This window comes from Scyliorhinus torazame, chromosome 13 (assembly GCF_047496885.1).
Source record: "Scyliorhinus torazame isolate Kashiwa2021f chromosome 13, sScyTor2.1, whole genome shotgun sequence".
In the NCBI taxonomy this organism is placed as follows: domain Eukaryota; kingdom Metazoa; phylum Chordata; class Chondrichthyes; order Carcharhiniformes; family Scyliorhinidae; genus Scyliorhinus; species Scyliorhinus torazame.
In genome coordinates this window covers 77,906,306-77,927,257 of record NC_092719.1, presented here as the reverse complement: position 1 = coordinate 77,927,257, position 20,952 = coordinate 77,906,306, and the positions used below count along the sequence as shown (strand labels likewise).

At 49.7% G+C, this 20,952-nt stretch overlaps 1 protein-coding gene across 2 annotated transcripts in view; it reads left to right on the top strand.

The window, feature by feature from the left end:
- The first annotated feature begins 395 nt into the window (after window positions 1–395).
- Window positions 396–20,952, top strand: part of bcat1 (branched chain amino-acid transaminase 1, cytosolic) — a 118,290-nt gene continuing 97,733 nt past the window's right edge. The window contains exon 1 of one of the 2 annotated variants that reach the window (XM_072471819.1): window positions 396–652. In XM_072471819.1, the coding sequence (XP_072327920.1) occupies window positions 647–652 (6 nt within the window). In that variant the 5' untranslated portion in view covers window positions 396–646. The remainder of the gene's footprint in view (window positions 653–20,952) is intronic. The other variant, XM_072471818.1, reaches the window with a different exon arrangement.

Sequence of the window (20,952 nt, the reverse complement as noted above, 5' to 3'; positions counted from 1 at the left end):
TGCAGTCCAAGTTATTGCCATGTCCCTGCTTTTTCCCCCAGAGCCCCGTCAATGCAAAAACTCCCTTGCCCCTTATTTGCATTGCCCTCTGAAGTGGCGAATCGGGGAGCCAGTGTTGAGTTGGTGATAGCTGGTGCCTTTAATTTTTGCCACATCGTGAAAACAGACCGGAAAAACCTTGCGTTGGGTTGTGTTTGTTATTTGTTGTTGTGGTTGCACTCACTCGGGTTACAATTTTGTTTCGGCAGCAACAATGTTTTCAATCATTCCATTTAACTGTGTTTGTGTTTGTAACGGGGTCCAGCGGACATTCGGGGACACAGAGTAAAGATGTAGGATGATTGAAGCTGTATGGGTGGGTTTGTGTGTGTGGGGCGGGGGAGAAATGCTCAGACATTGCTGACGCGCGGGAGAGTTGTTGCTGCCTCTTGGGCTGATGCAATGAGCAGTAGGTTCCATCCACCTTAAATAAGGAGGAAATCGCAGCCTTGACTGTAAGGAGGCCAGAGCTGCGATCACTGCCGGCTGCTGTTTGAGCTCGCTCCGGAGCAGCAACACACAAGACATTCTGCCTCCCAATTTCCTGTCTGCAAGGAGGCACACGGGAGGATTGAGTGAAAGGCAACCCGCGCCGGCGAGGTTTATAATGGAGGTAAAAACACATTGCAATATGCATCTGGCAGAAAGCATTCGTGGATTTTGATGGCGTGATTTGGACAAAAGCGTCCTTCAGACGGGGCACACGATGCTCCCTTTTTTCGGGTCAGAATGTTTGAAGCGTGTTGACATTTTTTTAGGCGTGCACGGCCAAGTGTATACAAAACGTGTGCTCTCATTCCAGCTCAGAGTGATTTAAATTCTTGCTCAGGAGGCTTGGAGAGTCGGAGAGAGAAGCTGGTTATCCCAGTTTACACACAATGTAATTGTATATTGCTCCCTTACTCCTACCTCCAGCAGTCCTTTCTGAAGGGCACAGACTCCAGAATTCCTTCCAGCAGCTGACAGCTCCCAGTTTTGACAAGCTGAGAGCTAGCTGGATTGTGTCTCGTTCCCACACCCTCCTGAAATATAAATACATCTTTAAAACTCAGGAGAGCTGTTAGACTGTATGGCACTGCCAGATTTCATCTCGCTCATGCGGATGGCAAATCCATTGCCCACTGTTCCCCTGGAGAATCGCTGTATGAAATTAACTTTATTTTTGCTGGATGAATGGAAAAGGAAAACAGCCTTTGAGAGAAAATCAGAGAGAAGAAGGGCTTGCTGTATCTGAATGGAACCATGCATGGGTTCTGGAAAACCCAAAGAGTTTCGGAGCCACTCAAGTCATAGAATTTACATAGAATTGACAGTGCAGAAGGAGGCCATTCGGCCCATCGAGTCTGCACCGGCTCTTGGAAAGAGCACCCCACCCAAGCCCACACTCCCACCCCATCCCCATAACCCAGTAACCCGACCCAACACTAAGGGCAATTTTATCATGGCCAATCCACCTAACGTGCACGTCTTTGGACTGTGGGAAGAAACCGGAGCGCACACACGGGGAGAACGTGCAGACTCCGAACAGACAGTGACCCAGTGGGGAATCGAACCTGGAACCCTGGAGCTGTGAAGCAATTGTGCTAACCACTATGCTACCGTGCTGCCCATGATGTTAGTCACTGTTTTGATGGTGGTGTAGACTGTAGAGGTTGCCAACACTAAATAACACACGGATGGGGCTACGATAATGTGATGAATATGTTACTGGATGTGTAATCCTGGGTAACTGATTGAGAGACATAGGTTTGAATCCCACCAGCCCTGCTGGAGAACACCAGCCCTGCTGGAGAACACCAGCCCTGCTGGAGAACTGCAGCCTTGGTATGCACAAAGCTTCGTATTTTTGGCTAGTTTACTGTTGGTCTGCACTCAACTTGTCAACTCTGACATACACCAGTGTACAGGATCACCACTATTTTTCCCTCGTGACGATGACTCTTTTGCTTGGGTTGTATGAGCTGTGTGACAAATGTAGGAATTGTATTGTATTATAGTTATTTGGTGCCTTAAAGGTTAAAAGCTTGGGTTAAACTCTGTCTGCAGGGTGGCATGGTGACACAGTGGTTAGCCCTGCTGCCTCACGTCGCCGAGGACCTGAGATCGATTCCAGTGCCGGGTCACTGTTCGTGCAGAGTTTGCACATTCTCCCCGTGTCTGCGTGGGTCTCACCCCACAACCCAAAGATTTTAGGTTGTGGGGGCGAAATCCACGCAAACGCGGGGAGAATGTGCAAACTCTACATGGACAGTGACCCAGAGCCGGATTGAACCTGGGACCTTGGTGCCGTGAGGCAGCAATGCTAACCACTGCTCCACCATGCTGCCCGTGAAACATGTTTTTTGCCTGATCCCTGATTTCATGGACCTTTGCGAAACCCGTCGCTAGCTAGTGGACCTGGAGAATACAGACCAAGTTTGTAGAATCAGAAAATGATACAAAATCATCCTGCTAGCACGGAAGAGCCATCCAACCAGTTCCACTTCTCCGCCCGTATTGCAGCTGAAGCTGCGAGAATCACTCCGGGTCCCTGCTAGCCCCCTGCAGGCCATTGGATTAGTTCAGCTTTTTTATAGTAATTTTGGGAATAAAACTCCACCACTTTAACGCTGGCGTGGGGACATATTCTCATTTTGGGAGAATCCAGCCTCTTATCTTCACAAACGGCAGTGTGATCATTCCTTTTTGTACTGCTAAAGGTAAGGGTCTTGGCAAGGCTGCATTTATTGCCCATTCCTTGTTATCCTGAGAAGGGGTGCTGAGCCACTTTCTTGAATCGGTGCAGTCCATGTGGCCAAGGTGCCTCCACAGTGCTGTTAGGGAAGGACGTGAGGTTTCATTCTCGTTTCTCCCTGCACAGTTGAAGGGCTTGCTAGGCCCTTTCAGAGGGCAGATGTGGCTCTGGAATCACATGTAATCCGCCAGGGTAAGTGTCGTGTTGGGTGCTCTGCTACACAGACGAACACAGTTGCAGATGGTACAACTCTGTTTTATTACTATCAATAACAACATCTGTAAACTTGTTACTGTGGTTCGTTCATTACCCTTTAACCTGTGGACCCAGCCCTAACACTATCTTGGAGAGGCATTCAGCACATGGTGAATGTCTGAGTGGCTTGCTGCGAGCTCTGTGTCCTGAGCTGTCTCCTGCTGGAAAGAGCGGGAACTGTGGTGTTCCCCGTTTTTATAGTGCGTGTGCTCTTGCTTGTGACTGGCTGTGATGTTGCGTGTGTGTTGATTGGTCCGTTGATCTGTCCATCAGTGTGTATGTGTGTTTGCACATGATGTTTATCTGAATATCATGACAGTAAGGAAGGCAGATTTCCTTCCCTGAAGGAAATTAGTGAACGAACCGCAATCCCACAACTTCTCGGTCGCTTTAAAATCACATTTGGATCTTTATTTCTAGATCGTATTGAAAACTGAATTTTCATTCCCAAACTGCCTGTGCTGGTGTTTTAAACTCACCTTCTCTTCCCATATTCCACTACCAATGGCTAGATTATCAGACTAATCCCATTGTTCCCAGGGAAGACTGATGGTTGCAGGGAGGCCATCGTGGGAGTGTCCCCTTCACCTTTCAATCATTACTGGGGGGGCAATCGTGAGATTATATGTCTGTGTACTCCTGTGATGTGCTCCTAGGTAGGCGACACAGTGGCACAGTGGTTAGCACTGTTGCTTCACAGCTCCAGGGTCCCAGGTTCGATTCCCGGCTTGGGTCACTGTCTGTGCGGAGTCTGCACGTTCTCTCTGTGTCTGTGTGGGTTTCCTCCGGGTGCCCCGTTTTCCTCCTACAAGTCCCGAAAGACGTGCTGTTAGGTGAATTGGATATTCTGAATTCTCCCTCTGTGTACCTGAACAGGCGCCGGAATGTGGCGAGTTGGGGCTTTTCACAGTAACTTCATTGCAGTGTTAATGTAAGCCTACTGTGACAATAAAGATTATTATTATTAGGTGCTTTTCTGCACTAGCGGCAAGGCACTGTCCACACTGCAATTGATGGAAGTTGCTATGGTATAATGCGGCTTTGAATTTGACTTTTCAGTCAGTTCCAGGCTGCAGACAGGTACTGCTGGTTTGACTGAGGTTGTGCTGCTCATCATGTGCCACATTTGGCAGATAACAGTTTGCAATACTTCAATAGGAGCTATATATATCAATCTAAGAGCCTTGCTCTGAGCACCATCTGGCACAGTTCAAAGGGGCATTAGAGAAAAACCCAAAAGCATTTCCTGCTGTTTTTTCTCTCCGTTTTATAATCTGGCCTCTTAAGGAAGGAAACAAGGAATTTATAAGTGCTCACGATTATCCAGAAAGATTAAACTCTGATTTCCATACACCTTTCTGGATGCCCAAAGCGTGTTACAATCAATAAAGTACTGAAGTATGAAGTATATTCACCGTTGTTTCGCATGTAAACACGGCAGCCAATTTGTGCATAGCCAAGTCCCACACCTAGTAATGATCAGATAATCTGCTTTAATGATAAGGCATAAATACTGACACTGAGACATCCATGAGAAACGAACATGGCCTGGATTTTGGTATTCTAAATTTTTTTTAAAAATTGTGTTGCCACCGATGAATCCGCTGTGGGGTTGGCCTTTGGCGGGATCGGGAATTTCGTGGCCCAAACATTAGCCAGCATTACCATGCTTTTCTTTGAATACGGTGATGGAATCTCTTATATCCTCCCAAGAGGACAGATAGCCTCAGTTTAAAAAAAATAAATTTAGAGTACCCAATTAATTTGTTCCAGTTAAGGGACAATTTTAGTGTGGCCAATCGACCTACCCTGCACATCTTTGGGTTGTGGGGGCGAAACCCACGCAGACACGGAGTGAATGTGCAAAATCTACATGGACAGTGACCCAGGGTTGGGATCGAACCTGGGACCTCAGTGACGTGAGGCAGCAGTGCTCACCACTGTACCACCGTGCTGCCCAGACAGCCTCAGTTTAATGACTGTCTGAGTGATACATTCCATCAGTCATTGCATTGAATCATTCGTCTAAATTAGCGGCATCGGCCTGTCCTTTGATAGCTCAGCTGGTAGAGCAGAGGACTGTAGATCATTAAATTAGCGGCATGGTGGCACAGTGGTTAGCACTGCTGCCTAGCAGCGCCAGGGACCCAGGTTCAATTCCGACCTTGGATGACTGTGTGGTGTTTGCACGTTCTCCCAGTTTCTGCGTGGGTTTCCTGCGTGGGAGCTCTAGTTTTCTCCCACAGTCTAAAGATATATAGGTTAGGTGGATTGGCCATGCTAATTTTCCACTTAGTGTTCAAATGTTAGGTGGGGTTACGGGGATAGGGTGGGGGATTGGGCCTAGGTGGGGTGCTCTTTCGGTGGGTCGGTGTAGACTTGATGGGCCGAATGGCCTCTTTCTGCACTGTAGGAATTCTGTGATTCGACGATGATGATTATGTCCTTGTGACTTTGAACCCGAAAGCTTCTGACATGGACGCAAACTTGTTGATAATGAGGCAAAGTCAACACCCAACCAGAAAAGATACACTCAATGATAATCTTGAAGTGATTTCAGGTGACAATCTATTGGGGCCAATCAGGAGAAAATGTGCATTGGTCTTACGTACACAGGACAGGTTAAAACAGCTGATTTCAGCAACCAAACATGTTGCTGCAACTGTACAAGGCATTGGTGAGACCTCACCTGGAGCACTATGTACAGTTTTGGTTCCCTAATTTGAGTAGCAAAGTAGCTGCCTTAGAGGCAGTTCAGAGCAGGTTCACTGGGTTGATTCCAGAGATGAAGAAAGATTGAGCAGTTTAGGCCCATACTCTCTCGAGTTTAGAAGAATGAGAGGAGATGTAATTGAGGTGTATAAGGTGATAAAAGGCACTGACAAAATAGACATAGACCGGATGCTTCCTCTTGTGGGGCAGTCCAGAATGAGAGGTCATAGTTTTATGATATGGGATAGCAGATTTAAAACATATTTTTAAAAAATGTTTATTGAAAAAGTTTCAGTATCAACAAAAGAATATAAAACATTTAATTCAAGTTACAATGACAAAAAACACAAACAATCACAAGCACAAATGATCTTAATTAACCCCCTAACATTGAACTAAACCCTTTAACAACTGACGCTGACTAGCTCTTTAAAAAGGGAAATGAATGGCTGCCATCTTAGATAGAACCCTTCTACCAACCCGCTAATGGTGTACTTGACTGTCTCCAAATGCAAGAATGACTTAAGGTCACCCAACTAAGCTGAGTCACTGGGCGGAGTAGGAGACCTCCACCCTAGTTATTAACAAGGTAACGGCGAGGACACCCACCTTCACCCCTGTCTGCGGCACCGGCGAATCCGGCACTTTGAAAATGGCCACCAGCAGACATGGTTCCAGATCGATATTAGTATCTCTGACATGGTGTTGAAGAAAGATCCAAAAGCTTATTAACTTAAGACAAGATCGAACATATGAGTGCGGTTAGCCAGCCCCCACAAACAACGCTCACACTGTCTTCCACCTCAGAGAAAAGAACGCTCATCCTTGCCTTGGTCACATGAGCCCTGTGCACCACCTTGAATTGGATCAGACTAAGCCGTGCACAAGAGGACGTGTGTTGACCCTGCGAAGAGCCACATTCCATACCTCGTCATCCAGAATAGTACCGCATCATCCAGAATAGGACCCGATTCACCCTCCCATTTCACCTTTACCTCATTCAACAGAGCCGACTACGCTGATAAGATCTGGTCATACACACACAAAATAATCCCCCCAACAGACCCGGTCTTGGACAAAATCCTCTTCAACAGTGAGGAGGATGGTGAAAGGGGAAAGAGGGAAAAGTCTTTTTGCGAAAGATCGCAAATCTGATAGTACCTAAACAGATTGGAACCAGGGAGATGAAATTTCTCTGACAGCTCCTTGTAACTGACAAACCTACCCTCCATGAACAAGTCCCCAAACCTCTTCAGATCCTTGATAACTAAGGTGGAGGTCTCCCCTGACCGAAAGGTGGAGTTCCAATCCGCTAGCAAAAAGAGGTGATTATTACAGATAGTGCCAACAGAGGCATGGAACTAAGTTTAAAATGCCACTTCCAGATTCTCAGAATGGACACCACTACCTTGGAGCCAAAAAATTCAAGGAAAATACTACCATGACAATGACACGGTTACTAATGCACCAAGGCTAGAACTCTTACAGGAACTTGCCTCCATTTTCCCCCATATAGAACCCGGATCACTAAACCACCCCAGTATCTTCTCACTATTGGCTGCCCAATAATAAAATAAGAAATTGGATCAGGCCAAACCTCCTGATTGCCTATCTCTTTGAAGGAACACCCTTCAGATCCTTGGGGTCTTACCCGACCAAATAATAGAGGACACTAATTTATTAATGTTGCCAAAGAAGTACTTGGGGAGAAAAATGGGGAGACATTGAAAAAGAAATAAAGCTCTCGGGAGCACATTCATCTTAATAGTCTGGACTCTACCCGTCAGGGGCAGGGAGAGGTTATACCACTTCTGTAAGTCAGACCTAACCCCATTAACCAGACTAGTATAATTTAATTTATGTAACAAGGCCCAATCGTGGACCACCCAGATTCCCAGATAACGAAAGCTAGATCTGGCAAAGCGAAATGGCAATATCCCCAGATGGGCTCCCCTCCCTGGAGGGTTTTCCGGAATGTATTCCCTCTTATCCAAATTCAACTTATACCCAGAGAAGGAGCCAAAGCTCCCAAGGAACATTATCTCATCCATTGTAGATACTGGGTCTGTAGTATAAAGAAGGAGGTTATCCGCGGGCAAGGACACTATGCTCCACCCCTCACTGGTTTTTACCCCTCCGCTTACTGGAAGATCTAAGCAATATGGCAAGTGGTTCCATTGCCAGAGCAAATAGGAGTGGAGGCAATGGATAGCCCTGTCTCATGCCCCTATTCAATGAGATTTGCCCAAATTCACAGCATTTGTGCGAACACTAGCAGTAGGGCCCTGTGCAATAAATAAATCCAGGCTATAAACCTTTGTCCAAATCTAAACCTCCCAAGAATTTGAGATATCCCAACTTCACCCAAGCAAACACGTTGGGCCGGATTCTCCGTTCCAGAGTGTAAGCGTTGATGCCAACAGAGAATCCGTGGACTTTCACATCAGAAACATCGGTGCCAAACCTGCACCGATTCTGCTACCGGTGAGGGGCTAGCACCCGCACCGCATGGAATACCATCGAATCCCACAAAATGGGTCCGTGACGGAACACACGCAGGGCTGATAAGCTTCAGTCACGCGTAAACAATACAACCCCCCACACACACGCTGATCGGGGCCAAAAGGATGGCACAGGTTGTGCTGGAGCGCCCATACAGCTGATGGGTCGGCTGGGGCCAGAGGGCACCCAGGTAGGTATCCTGGGGGGGTCACCTCTGACTTGTGGCACCAGGTTTAAAGTGGGTTGAAAGCAGCATGCTGCATGGCTGCCATGCTGCGGTAATGGTGTTGCCTATCCGTCCACCCAAACCCCACAGCCCACCTCCTGGCCTTCTCCCTCTACCCCCGGCCCTGGCAGAAGCTCCCGGCCAGTGGCACGGCTGTCGGTGAGGTATGGCGGTGCTGAACACTGTCCTTACACCCCTCTCTCTCTCAGCAACAACTATACCAGGCTTACGATTAATGAGAGCACACATGGCGCGCCGTCAGGAACTCGGACCATCGGAGGCGATTGGAGTCACCTCTGGGAGGCTGGGCTCTAATTTATTGAGATCCCGCTAAAATACTTCAAAAGATGAATTGACCTGAGGCGGAGTGGAAACCAGGCTGCCGCTCGAGTCCCATATCTGAACAATCTCCCGGGAAGCTGCCTGTTGTCTCAGCTAGTGAGCCAAAAGGCGACTAGCCTTCTCCCTGTGTTCATAAAATTCCCTCCCTTCGAACGTTGCAGCTGGCATACCGCCTTTCCCGTTGATAATAGATTAAATTGTGTCTGCAGCTTTTTCCTACTAGCCAGTAACTCCGCGATTGGGGCAATTGAGTACTGATGGTTTACCTCAAGGATGGAGTGTGCTTTGTAGGAAATTACCTCTGCCCTGATAACCACCTCAAGGACTTCCACACAGCGTAGAATGGGACATAGATTCACTTTTATTAAATTTAATATATTCCCCAATGTTGGTAGACATGTGTTCCCAAAATCCCATTGTCCGCTAACAATGCCATATCCAGTCTCCATGACGAACACTGGGAGGGACCTGACTAGTGTCAAATGAACAAAATGCGGGGTATGATCTGAAATCACAATTGCCGAGTAACCCTCCCCCTCCACCGAAGGGAGGAGTGACCTACCTACCACAAAAAAGTCGACACAGAGTGTACCTGGTGGACATGGGAAAAAAAGGAAAAATATTTTCTCACCGGATTCAAAAAAATGCCATGGATCTGCTGGTCTGATTCATCTTGGGGTCCAGAACACATTTTAAGTTCCCCCCCATCCCCCAAAAGTAAAAATAAGCTCCCCCCACCAAAAAATAAACTGATGCAAATCCTAATCTGGGCTAGCAACTTGTTAATAAAACTCGTATCGTCCCAGTTCGGGCCATAGACATTGACCAGGACCACTGAGATGCCTGCCAAAGACACACAGGCAACAACATGTCTACCATTGGGATCAGCCAAGACCTTAGCAGCAGAAAATTGAACCCTTTCGTTCATCAAAATTGCCGCATCCCAGGCCCACAATCAAAGCCCGAATGAAAAACCTGTCCCACCCACCCCTTCTGCAACCTTGTCTGGTCTCTGACCCGCAAATGAGTCTCTTGCAGAAACATTACATCAGCATTTAAACTTTTAAGGTGAGCAAATACCCTCAACCATTTCACTGGCCTATTCAACCCTCTGACATCCAGGTGATTAACTGAACTGGGGGGGCCTCCCACCCTCTCTTGAACCGGACTCAGCCATTTCCAACAAGTTACATGGGAAGTAGAACAACCAGGCCCACCCAATATGGCCACCAAACCTACTGCCAAGATTAAACAAAGAAAAATCTGCAGTCACCGTCAGCAAACTACCTTTCCCCCCCTGCCCTCAGACATTACTACACCCAAATATACAGACAGAATAAAGGTGAACATGAACCACTAAAACCTACTACTAATAAACAACTCCCTACAGAACAAAAACACTAAGCTCATTACATAAAACCAAACAAATATAATGAGCTGCAGTCAACCTCTAGTCACCACTCCCGTTAGCTAACTCTTCAGTTAGCAGAACGGCTCCCGCCCAGAGTTAAGAAAAACCCCTTTACACATGGTACCCCAATGGGGACCGATATATAAGTTGATAAGATATAGAAGCAGAATTAAACCATTCGGCCCATCAGGTTACCTCCACCATTCGATCATGGCTGATATTTTCCTCATATGTCACCTACAATGCTACAGACCAAGAATTGGATGGCAAAATTAGCCAGACCGTCTCCTATTTACACAACCGTTAGAACAAATAGGGCAAAACCCCTCATAAAAATTAAACCCCTACCCAAGTCCAATTTACAAAACATTCAACCCAAACAAGAACAGAAAAATGCAAAATTGAACAAGGAACCCCAACAATTCCACATAACAACATGCCCATCCCCAATATCCAGAAAATCTCAATCAACCCATACCCACTTCATGCTTTTGTTTTTAACCAAGGAATCCACCTCCTCTGGCTCATCAAAAAAATAATCTTTTCCCTCATAAGTCACCCTTAGCCACGCTGGGTACACCATCCCAAATTGAACTCTACTTTAATACAGGGCGACTTTGGCCTTGTTGAATGCAGCCTGCTTCTTTGCCAGCTCCCTCCCACATCCTGATAAAACCTGATGGCGTCGCCTTTACATTTGTAATTGCGATGCTCCTTTGCCCATCTCAGGATCCGCTTTTTCTCCTGGAAACTGTGCAACTTCACAATTACTGCTCTCAGTGCTTCGTTGGAACGGGGCTTCTTTTTATCCCCAACATTTAGAGTACCCAATTCATTGTTTTGCCAATTAAGAGGCAATTTAGCGTGGCCAGTCTACCTATGTTGCACATCTTTGGGTTTGTGGGGGTGACATCCACACAGACACGGGGAGAATGTGCAAATTCCACACGGACAGTCACCCGGGACCAGGATCGAACCCGGGTCCTCGGAGCTGTGAGGCAGCAGTGCTAACCACTGCTCCACCGTGCCGCCCTGGGACAGGGCTTCTGCCGGAGTGTTCGGTGGACTCGGTCCAGCTCGGGAGGGGCCGTGAGTCTACCCTTCCCCATCATCTTCCCAATCATGTTTGCAAAATATCCGTGTTGTGGGCTTTCCAGCCCTTCTGGCAACCCCAACATGGATATTTTGCCCCCTGGAACAATTCTCCAAATCCTTTATTTTGTCCTTCAGTGCTTTATTCGCCTCAGCCATCAGAGACATCTCCGCTTCCAGAGAGGCAATCTGGTCACTATCCTTCAAAAGAGCCAGTTCCTTGCCTTGAATCATGTCGTCATGATTCTGGTTTAGCACAGTGGGCTAAACAGCTGGCTTGTAATGCAGAACAAGGCCAGCAGCGCGGGTTCAATTCTCGTACTGGCCTCCCCGAACAGACGCTGGAATGTGGCGACTAGGGGCTTTTCACATTAACTTCATTGAAGCCTACTTGTGACAATAAGCGATTATTATTATTATTATAATGTACTTTTACCGTTTCGTTGCTTCTCCTCAGTGCCATATGAATGGAGGCCAAGATCTCTTCCATCGACTTGTGGCGGTCCCCCGACACAACTTGCCAATGCTTGTCGAATTCCGGCGCCAAGGTGCTGGTGAGCATCTTGGCCATTAGTGGAGTGGCCGGAGTCACAGAGGCTGCCTCTGCCATTTTCTCCACCTATGAGCCCTGAGAAGCCTCCGATTCAGTCGATGAACTTCTGTTTTCAGGCTTTTCCCCCCTGATTTTCCGGGGCATTTCTCATATCTAGGCACCTGATTTCATTAAATAAGTGGGTTTTTAAACAGAAATATCCCCTGAAACTAGACAAAAAGGATTAAAAGAGCAGTATCCTAGCGGGAGGCACCTTGTGCACATCTCCCCCCTACATAATGCTACCAAAAGTCCTCAGATTTAAAACAGATGAGGAGAAATTACTTCTTTCAAAGGGTCTTGAATCTGTGGAATTCACTGCTCCAGAATGCTGTGGAGCATTGAGTATATTTAAGGAGGGGATAGACAGGTTTTTAATGAGTAACGGGTTGAAGGGTTCTGGAGAACGGGAAGGAAAGTGGAGTAGAGGCTGAGAGGATGTCAGCCATGTTGGTATTGAATGGCGGAGCGGCTCGAGGGGCTGAAATGCCTACTCCTGCTTCTAGTTCGTATGATTGTCTTGCTTAGGAGCCCAGACAACATCTGAGTATTGCCATGACAGACCAGCATGTGTGCACAGTAATCTTTTCCTGATTCCAATATCACAGACAGGAGGGAGAGACTGAACGCTCTAATTCTGCTAACCTTCTGTCTATAGAGCAGCACCCACTCACACCAAACAGAATAGTTAATATCACATGAATATCAGTCTCGTAAGAGGGGTTCTTCCACTCTGGAGTAAGCTGAAGACAAGGTTTAGTGGGGTTTTCTGCAGAATAAAAGATATGCAGCAAGCTGAGAAGGGCCAACCTCGATACCATTTGTAGCCAAAGCCCGTGTTTGCTTTTGCAGGCAAACTTTGAATATTTCAGAGAACAGGTTTCAAGGAAGTTTTAAACTAAACTTTGTGGCTTGATAACAAAGGCTGTTAACAGGGGTGTCCCGGACGCATTCTGCAGTGCCCTCTCTGTGTCTTCAAGTGAACAAGGCTTATAATTTAAAAGGCTTTCAGAAACGAAGGAGTATCGGTCAGGTGATGGATGGTCATTGATACAATCAATAGTCTGTTCATATTAATGAAGTAGCTTCCACTTCTTATGGTTGAAACTGTCCATATACAATGGAGGCAAATAGAACCGTTAGCACTTCCTTGTACATAATCAGTTTCAATGTGTTATAACCCCAATGGAAGTCCTGAGATCAGGATCATACGGTTTCCCTTGACTGCCCTGGAACATGAACTTCCCCTTTAAGAGGGCGGGGTATAAAAAGCTGGTATAAAAAGGCTGGCCTGGGTGCAGGTCGCGGAAGGAGACCTTTAGGGGAGCGGCGGAGTTTTGCAAATGTATTGTAATAAACCTTGCTTGCTAATTTCTCTCATGGTTTATGCTTCCTGCGGATTCAACACTGGCGATGAGGATTCGGTGGAGCTGTGGTTGACACTGGGTTGCTGCACGCCCGGTCTGCCTTATCTCGCCTTTGGGAGGCCCCACTACTATCTGCCTAAATGCCGCATATAGGAGAGCTGTAACCTTTTAACACAGATACAGACGATTGGGGGCAACACGTGGAACACATGAAATGTTTTTTCTGACAAATGCGATTATCGACGATGAGAGACAGATGGTGGTATTGCTAACCACTTGTGGAGGTCCTACCTACAGTGTGATAAAGAGCCAGACTGCCTGACTCTCACAGACCCCCCAGATACTTGGTCATTCGCCGCCCTGGTGGCCCTAGTGGTCGGGCATTTTGACCCGAAACCACTGCTCATTGTGCGCCATTTCCTGTTCCACATGGCTGCTCAGGCACAGGCCGAGCCGATGAGTGACTTCCTAGCCCGCTTCCGAAAACTGGCTGAGACTTGTGAATTTTGAGTGACATTGAATGAGACACTCCAGGACCACTTGGTGTGTGGACTCCACGACGCCACGCAACGGAAATGACTCGCTGAGGCTCACCTGGATCTGCAACACACGGTGGAGATAGCCATCTCCAGAGAAAATGCCGAAGAAGGGATCTAGGAACTCCAGGGACTGGTAGTGGTCAGTCCAAGAAACCAAAGTGAGCACCAGTCACCTTCGGCTAAAACTGAGGAAGCTAGCCCCCAACCGTGGGACGCCTACAGAAGGAACACGGGCTGCCATAACAGAGGTGGGGAACACAGCCGGATGTTTTCCCCGACTGTGAGGAACAGGAATACGACCACCGACCAGCGGAGGCTGCTACAGGCCGCAGACACAAGGGGAACAAGAGGCCTGCGAGGATCTACCTGCCCGCCGTCCCGCCAGGCGCGGTCGCCACCCCACGTGATAGGACTTACTATGTGGAAGACATCGACAGCACCTCCCGCCAGTTACACTGTGTGGCTGCGCCAAGAATGGCGCCCCCCTGGATCTCCCTGCAAATTAATGGACACCCGGTCTGGAACTTGACACAGGGGCAGCAGTGTTGGTAGTCAGTCGCCGTACGTTCGACCGCATTCGGTCTGGCCTTCAAACGCTGACCCTGTCGGACACCAATGCGAGGCTGGTCACTTATACGGGGGAACCGCTGGCAATAGCAGGCACTCCAACGGTTCCAGTCGAGTATGGTCAACAGTCTGCAAACCTCCCTCTTGTAGTGGTCCACGGGAGTGGTCTGAGCTTGCTGGGGCGGGACTGGTCACACCACCTGTGGTTAGATTGGCAGTGGGTATACCGCATGCACCCACATGGCCCCGAAGCGGTTCTGATAAGGTTTTCTTTGGTGGTCCAGGATGGCCTGGGCACCATAAAAGGGTGTGTGGCCCGAATAAGCGTGGACCTGATGGCTGAACAGCGCTACTTACACACCCAGCCTGTCCCGTCTCAGGGTGGACGTCTCAGGGTGGACGTTGAATTGGACTGGATGGAGAATTTGGGAATCATACACTCGGGTGCAATTCTCCTACTGGGGGGTGCCGGTCGACCTGGTCATGAAATTTGATGGTTCAATGCTTTTGTGTCGTGACTATAAGATGACGGTCAACTGTGTGTCTCGACTGGACCATTATCTGGTCCCCAGGATCAAGGATCTTTACGCGAAGCTCAGCAGAGGTCATATGTTTGCGAAACTCGACATGAGTCACGCTTACCTCCAGTTGGTCCTGGCCCCCGAGACCAGATATTTTGTAAATGTGAACACACACAGGGGGCTATATGAATACACCCACCTGCCCTTCGGGGTTTCCTCTTCGTGTGCAGTATTCCAGCGGATAATGGAGAACATCTTGCCTGCGAGGCCTACCCCTCATGGCGGCCGATCTAGACGACGCCCTTATCAGGGGGTTGTCTGACCAGGAGCACATACAAAACCTGGCCGAGGTGTTGAGACGTTTTGAGGAAGCTGGCGTCCGCCTCCGATGGGAGAAATATGTCTTCAATGCTGCTGAAGTAACGTACCTCGGCTACCGCATAGACCGCCATGGCTTGCACCCGGTGGCAGACAAAGTACAGGCAATTCGGCAGGGCCCGTACCAGGTGGTCCAACAGAATTCTGATCATTCCTGGGCCTGGTAAATTACTATGGCAAGTTCCTCTCAAACCTGGCCACCACTTTCGCCCCCTCCACCGTCTGTTAAAGAAGGGGCAACACTGGGAGTGGGCCCAAGAACAGCAGGTGGCTTTCATCAGGGTGGAACAACAACGCTCCTCATCAAGGCTGCCAACCCACTTCGACCCATCCCGACCACTCCTGTTGACTTGCGAAACTTCTCTGTACTGCTTCGGGCCCTTCTCTCCCACACCATGGCCAACGGATCTGAAAGTCTCATCACCTTCGCCTCAAGAACATTGGCTGACGCAGAGAAATTATATGCTCACACCGAGAAGGAGGGTTTGGCTGTTGTCTTTGTAGTCAAGGAATTTCATCAATATGTCTAAGGGCACCGCTTCATCATTCTCACGGACCACAAGCCCCTCTTGCGGCTCTTCAAGGATTTTGAGCTATTTCCCCCATTGCTTCCGCCCACATCCAGTGCTGGGCATTGCTGCTTGCAGCATGTGAGTATGTTTTGGAACACTGCTCCGGGGCCAAGATTCCCCTCGCTGACCCATTAAACCGCCTGCCCCTGCCGACCAGACCAGCTGCACCAGCGGCGGCTCGCAAGGTGATTGCCACCCTCTCTTTTATAGACTCATTATCGGACATGGCATCCTGCTTCCGCGGCTGGACCCAGACTAACCCTCAGCTATCTCGCATCCGCCACATGGTGCAGTATGAGACTCTACCGCAGGATCTGAAGGCCTACGCCACAAAGATGCAGGTGCTAAGCTTAGAGGACAGTGTGCTCCTTTGGGGGGGGGGGGCCCATGTGGTAACCCCCGAACATGGACATGGCCTGATCCTGATGAACCTCCATAATGGACACCCAGGCATGACCAAGATGAAGATGTGAGCTCGCAGCTCCGTTCAGTGATTCGACATTGTCCATTGTCAGACACACCAGAAGGTGCATCCTGTAGCCCCGGTCCAACTGTAGGTCAGGTCATCCATGGTCTCACCTCCATATAGACTTTGCGAACCCCTTTCAGGACGCAATGTTCCTCTTCGTCGTCGTTGCCCACTCCAAGTGGATGGAGGTCCTCAAGATACAGGCGATGACAGCCCGGACCACCATAGAGAAACTCTGGCACATTTTCAGCATGCACGGCATACCTGAGGTGCTCGTATCAGGCAATGATATGCCGTTTACGGCATTAATGTCCGCCAACGGGATCTATCCCTTGAGGACCGCCCCATGCCACCCGGCTTCGAATGGGTTAGCCGAACAGACGGTGCAAACGTTTAAGCTTGGAATGAAAAAGCAGAAATCGGGTTTCTGGCAGACCTGCTTAGCTACTTTCTTATTCTGCTAATGGACAACCCCGCATGCCACGATGGGCATCGCGCCAGCTGAGCTGTTGATGGATCATCGCCTCCACACCCGTTTGAGTCCCAGCTTTCCGGATATTGGCAGGAAAGTGCGCCGCGCTCAGGGTGGAACCAATGCGGACGCAGGCCTCCGCAAGCCATTGCGCGAGTTCGCCCCAGGAGACACGATACATGTCCAGAATTTCTGCAATGGGGCCACTTGGATCCTGGATGAAAACGGGTCCGGTTTCCTACCAAATATGTACACAGGGCCACGAGCCTAATCGCCCGGGAATGACCTCCGAAGCCGCATGACGAATACTCCGGCCATTGATTCAGATGTCCCAGCTCCGCCATCTCCACCGCTGTCCATACCACCCCTGTTGCCGCCGCCGCCCCTGGCTTTGTTGGCTGTCAAGGATCCAGAGGTAATTTTTGAGGTGGATGAAGGACCACCAAGCTCCGGCTTGGAAACCGAGATGAACGTTATACCACTGCCAGAGGCGCCCGTCCCGGTTCTCGTGGCCGCAACGGCAATGCCACCGCCGCCCAGATGCCTTTCACGGAAACACCACTCCCCGGTCCGATATGCACCTCTTGATGCTGCAAGGCCTGCGCCTGAACGCCGTCCATGGATGTGGACCTTTGGAACTTGCTCCAGACTTACGGGGGAGGAGTGTTATAACCCCAATGGAGGTCCCGGGATCAGGACCATTTGGTTTCCCATCATCTCCCTGGAAATGAACTTCTCCTTTAAGTGGGCGGGGCTTCCCCTTAACAAGGAGAGCCTCACCTTGGATAAAAACCCTGGCCTGGGTGCAGGTTGGGGAAGGATATCCTTAGGGGGAGAGGAGGAATCTTGGAATTGTAATAAACCTTATTGTTAATTTCTACTATTGTCTCTGCGTTCAGCTTCAACACAGTAGCTCCCCTTTGTTAGCTGCCAGTTCTAGAGACAGGGGATGCCTGAGGTTTCCTTGTGTTTTCGGTGAGTCTTGACAATGATAGATTAACCTGGAAATATATTGGCCGTTCCTTTACTGTCGTTGGGTCAAAATCCTGGAACCCCCTCCCTAACAGCACAGTGTGTGCACCTACACCACATGGTTGCAGCGGTTCAAGAAGGTGGTGATCGAGGGCAACTCGGGGTGGGCAATAAATACCGGGCCCAGCCAGCGACGCCCACATCCTATGAATGAATTTTTAAAAACCAGCCAACTTTATTCATTGATGGAGAAATCAACCAGAACCAGCAAGAACTGTAACAAGATGTACTTTAAGTGGCAACAAAGTGAAATTGATGCAATAATTACTTAGTACTATTGCTTTGATGCGATCTGTTGATAAAAAGGAATTTCTTATGCAACGGCACACAATGAACAAATGCTTCTTCAAATTGAAGAGGCAACATAGGAAGTTTTAAAACTCAACGGGAAACTGAATTTTGCAATGAAAAGGGAAGTTAGTTTCATAGAAAATTTGGAAGAACTGCATAAAGTATTTTGACATCGAATGCTGTAGCACATATTCTGCTGCAAAGGAGTGACATTGTAGATACCCAACAACGTACACTCATCCACCGGCTATTTGTGAATGCCATGCAAAAACTGAGACCAAACCACTGTTTCGCTCTCTCCTCATAGGCCCTGTGCCATTCACTGCTTTAAATTTATAGCCAATTTTATAGGGCAGGATTTTACGTGTCCCATGCGGGCGCACACCCAATGTCATTTTGCACATGCGCGATATTTTGGTCGATGGGCGCAGGCACAGATCGGCAGTGCGCTCGCTTGCAGTTAATGAGCCAGTTGAGGGAATTAGCTGCTCTATTGCCCAGAATATAACACTGCCTGTGCGATCTTTAGATAATCGCAAGGTCAGAAAAGGCAGGCGGGCAATCCATTTTCCAACTATTCTCCATCTTGGACGGGATGGGAGGGCCTCCTTAACCTCCTGATGGGCCCTACAGATTTGGGGTACTCTCCCCTCCGGGACCTGGGAGCTCTGGGTCACCACGCCCACTCCCCCCCCAGGGCCTACCCCGCAACGCCACAATTGCCACCCCCCCCTCCCCATAACTCCCCAGGGCATCCCCAGCCATCCTGCCCTGGGACATACCTTGGGGCCGGTCCTGGGACTTAGTTCCAGGCAGAGCACTGTACCTCTAATGGTCATTCCTAGGAGAGGAGGGGTTGGAGAGGTGTTGGCCAATCAGATTGGCCGACAGAATTCCAAGGCGGGACTTCCTTCCAAATGCGTCTGGAAGTCCCTCACACTGCCAATTAACGCTCAGTTGAGTTAAATGGCAGTGGACTTCTAAGAGTCAGCGGGAGTGTGTTACCCGCCTGATGCGACCATCAATTCTAGATCTGTGCCTGCCTGCGACTGCTCTGTACTGAGTGCCGCCTACAGGCTACAGATTTATATACCACCCCCCGAGGGGGCGGAGCCACAGGCGGAGCCCACAAGGGCATCAACATAATACAATACAATACAGTGGTGAATTGTAGTAGCAATACGTTCACTACATTCACCCCCTGTTAAAAAATTGAAGTCCAGCGGGGGTGAAGTGGGTTCACAGATCGAGTCTGTCCGACGTAACCCGCTGACTCTTAGAAGTCCACTGCCATTTAACTCAACTGATCGTTCTCTGTGATTGCCTCAGCTCCGGCTTCGCTGCGTGCACGGGTGTTGAACTCGTCGCTGCGGGCGCGGGTGTTGGGCTCGTTGACTCCGGGAGCGTGTCGTCTGGAGCTTCATCACGGTGGGTCAGCGATGGGTGGAGGGGGGGTGTAGGCCATGTAGGGGCGGGGCGGTGCTTGGTGTAGGGGGGGGCGGGGCGCAGGTGATTGTCGTTGGGGAACCGGCGGGTGCCAGATCCCGGACGGACTCTGTATCTTGTCGGCTGGACGGTCATCATGGAGTTCTTGAGGTGCTTGGGCCGTGACTGGTCGAGAGTGACAGCACCAAGCTGCGGGTAGCCGGTGTGGTCAGTGGTAGCAGGGCGGTCCCAAGATAGCGGCCAAGATGGCGGCCCCCGTCGGTCGCACGTGTTGGGCGGCGTTGAAGATGGCGGCCAAGATGGTGGCCCCCATGAGTCGCACGTGTCAGTTAGAGTTAAAGATGGCAGCCCCCACGGATAGCACACAGCGGATGATGGGTCAGAAGGGGGCGGTACCAGCAGGCATGCAGCCACGCTGCGGGGTCTGCGGGCCTGTCAGTTTGTGAGTCGGGCCTGCGATTTTGGAGCTTTGGGTTGGGCCAAGCAGACTTTGGCATAACGTCCTTTCTTGCCGCAGTCGCTGCAGGTCGCGTTCCGAGCTGGGCAACGCTGCCTAGGGTGCTGGTTCTGACCGCAGAAATAGCAAGGCGGCCCCCTGGGTTCGGCGGGCAGCCGCACGGCACAGGCCTGGGCCACCCTCTGGTCGGGTGATGGTCGCGCCTCCGGTGCCCACGAGGAAATCGCGTGGTCGGAGGAGAAGCATTTAGGCTCTGGAAGGCTACCTCTAATGAGGTGGATAGTTTTACTGCCTCTTCTAGGTCGAGGGCGCCCTTTTCGAGCAGGCCCTGTCTGACATAGTTGGACCGGACTCCAGCCACATTGGTGTCCCGGATGGCGAGTTCCAAGTGCTGCTAGACCGTGATGTCCTTGGAGTTACAGTTTCGAGCGAGTACCCTCAGGTCGCGTAGATATTCCTCCAGCGATTCCCCGGGGCGTTGACGTGTGGTGAGGAGATGCCGCGCGAACACTTCGTTCACTGGCCTCACGTACTGCCTTTTCAGGATCGCGACCACGTATGTGTCTTCGATTAGTACAGAGATTCTGTGGCACACCCGGGCATGGAGGAGACTCAGCTTCTGTGCCTCGGTGATGGTGGGCGAGGAGGAGGTGGCGAGGTAGGCCTCAAAGCAGCGGAGCCAGTGCAAAAAGATTCCTTTGGCTTCAGCTGCCTGTGGGTCGAGTTCCAGTCGATCAGGTTTGAGGGCGGCTTCCATTGCGATATCTTAGCGTATTAAATTGATGCGACCATCAATTCACACGAGACGATTAGTAGAAGTGAACACTGGTTTTAATAAGCTAGATCTGTGCCTGCCTGCGACTGCTCTGTACTGAGTGCCGCCTGCAGGCTGCAGATTTATATACCACCCCCGAGGGGGCGGAGCCACAGGCGGAG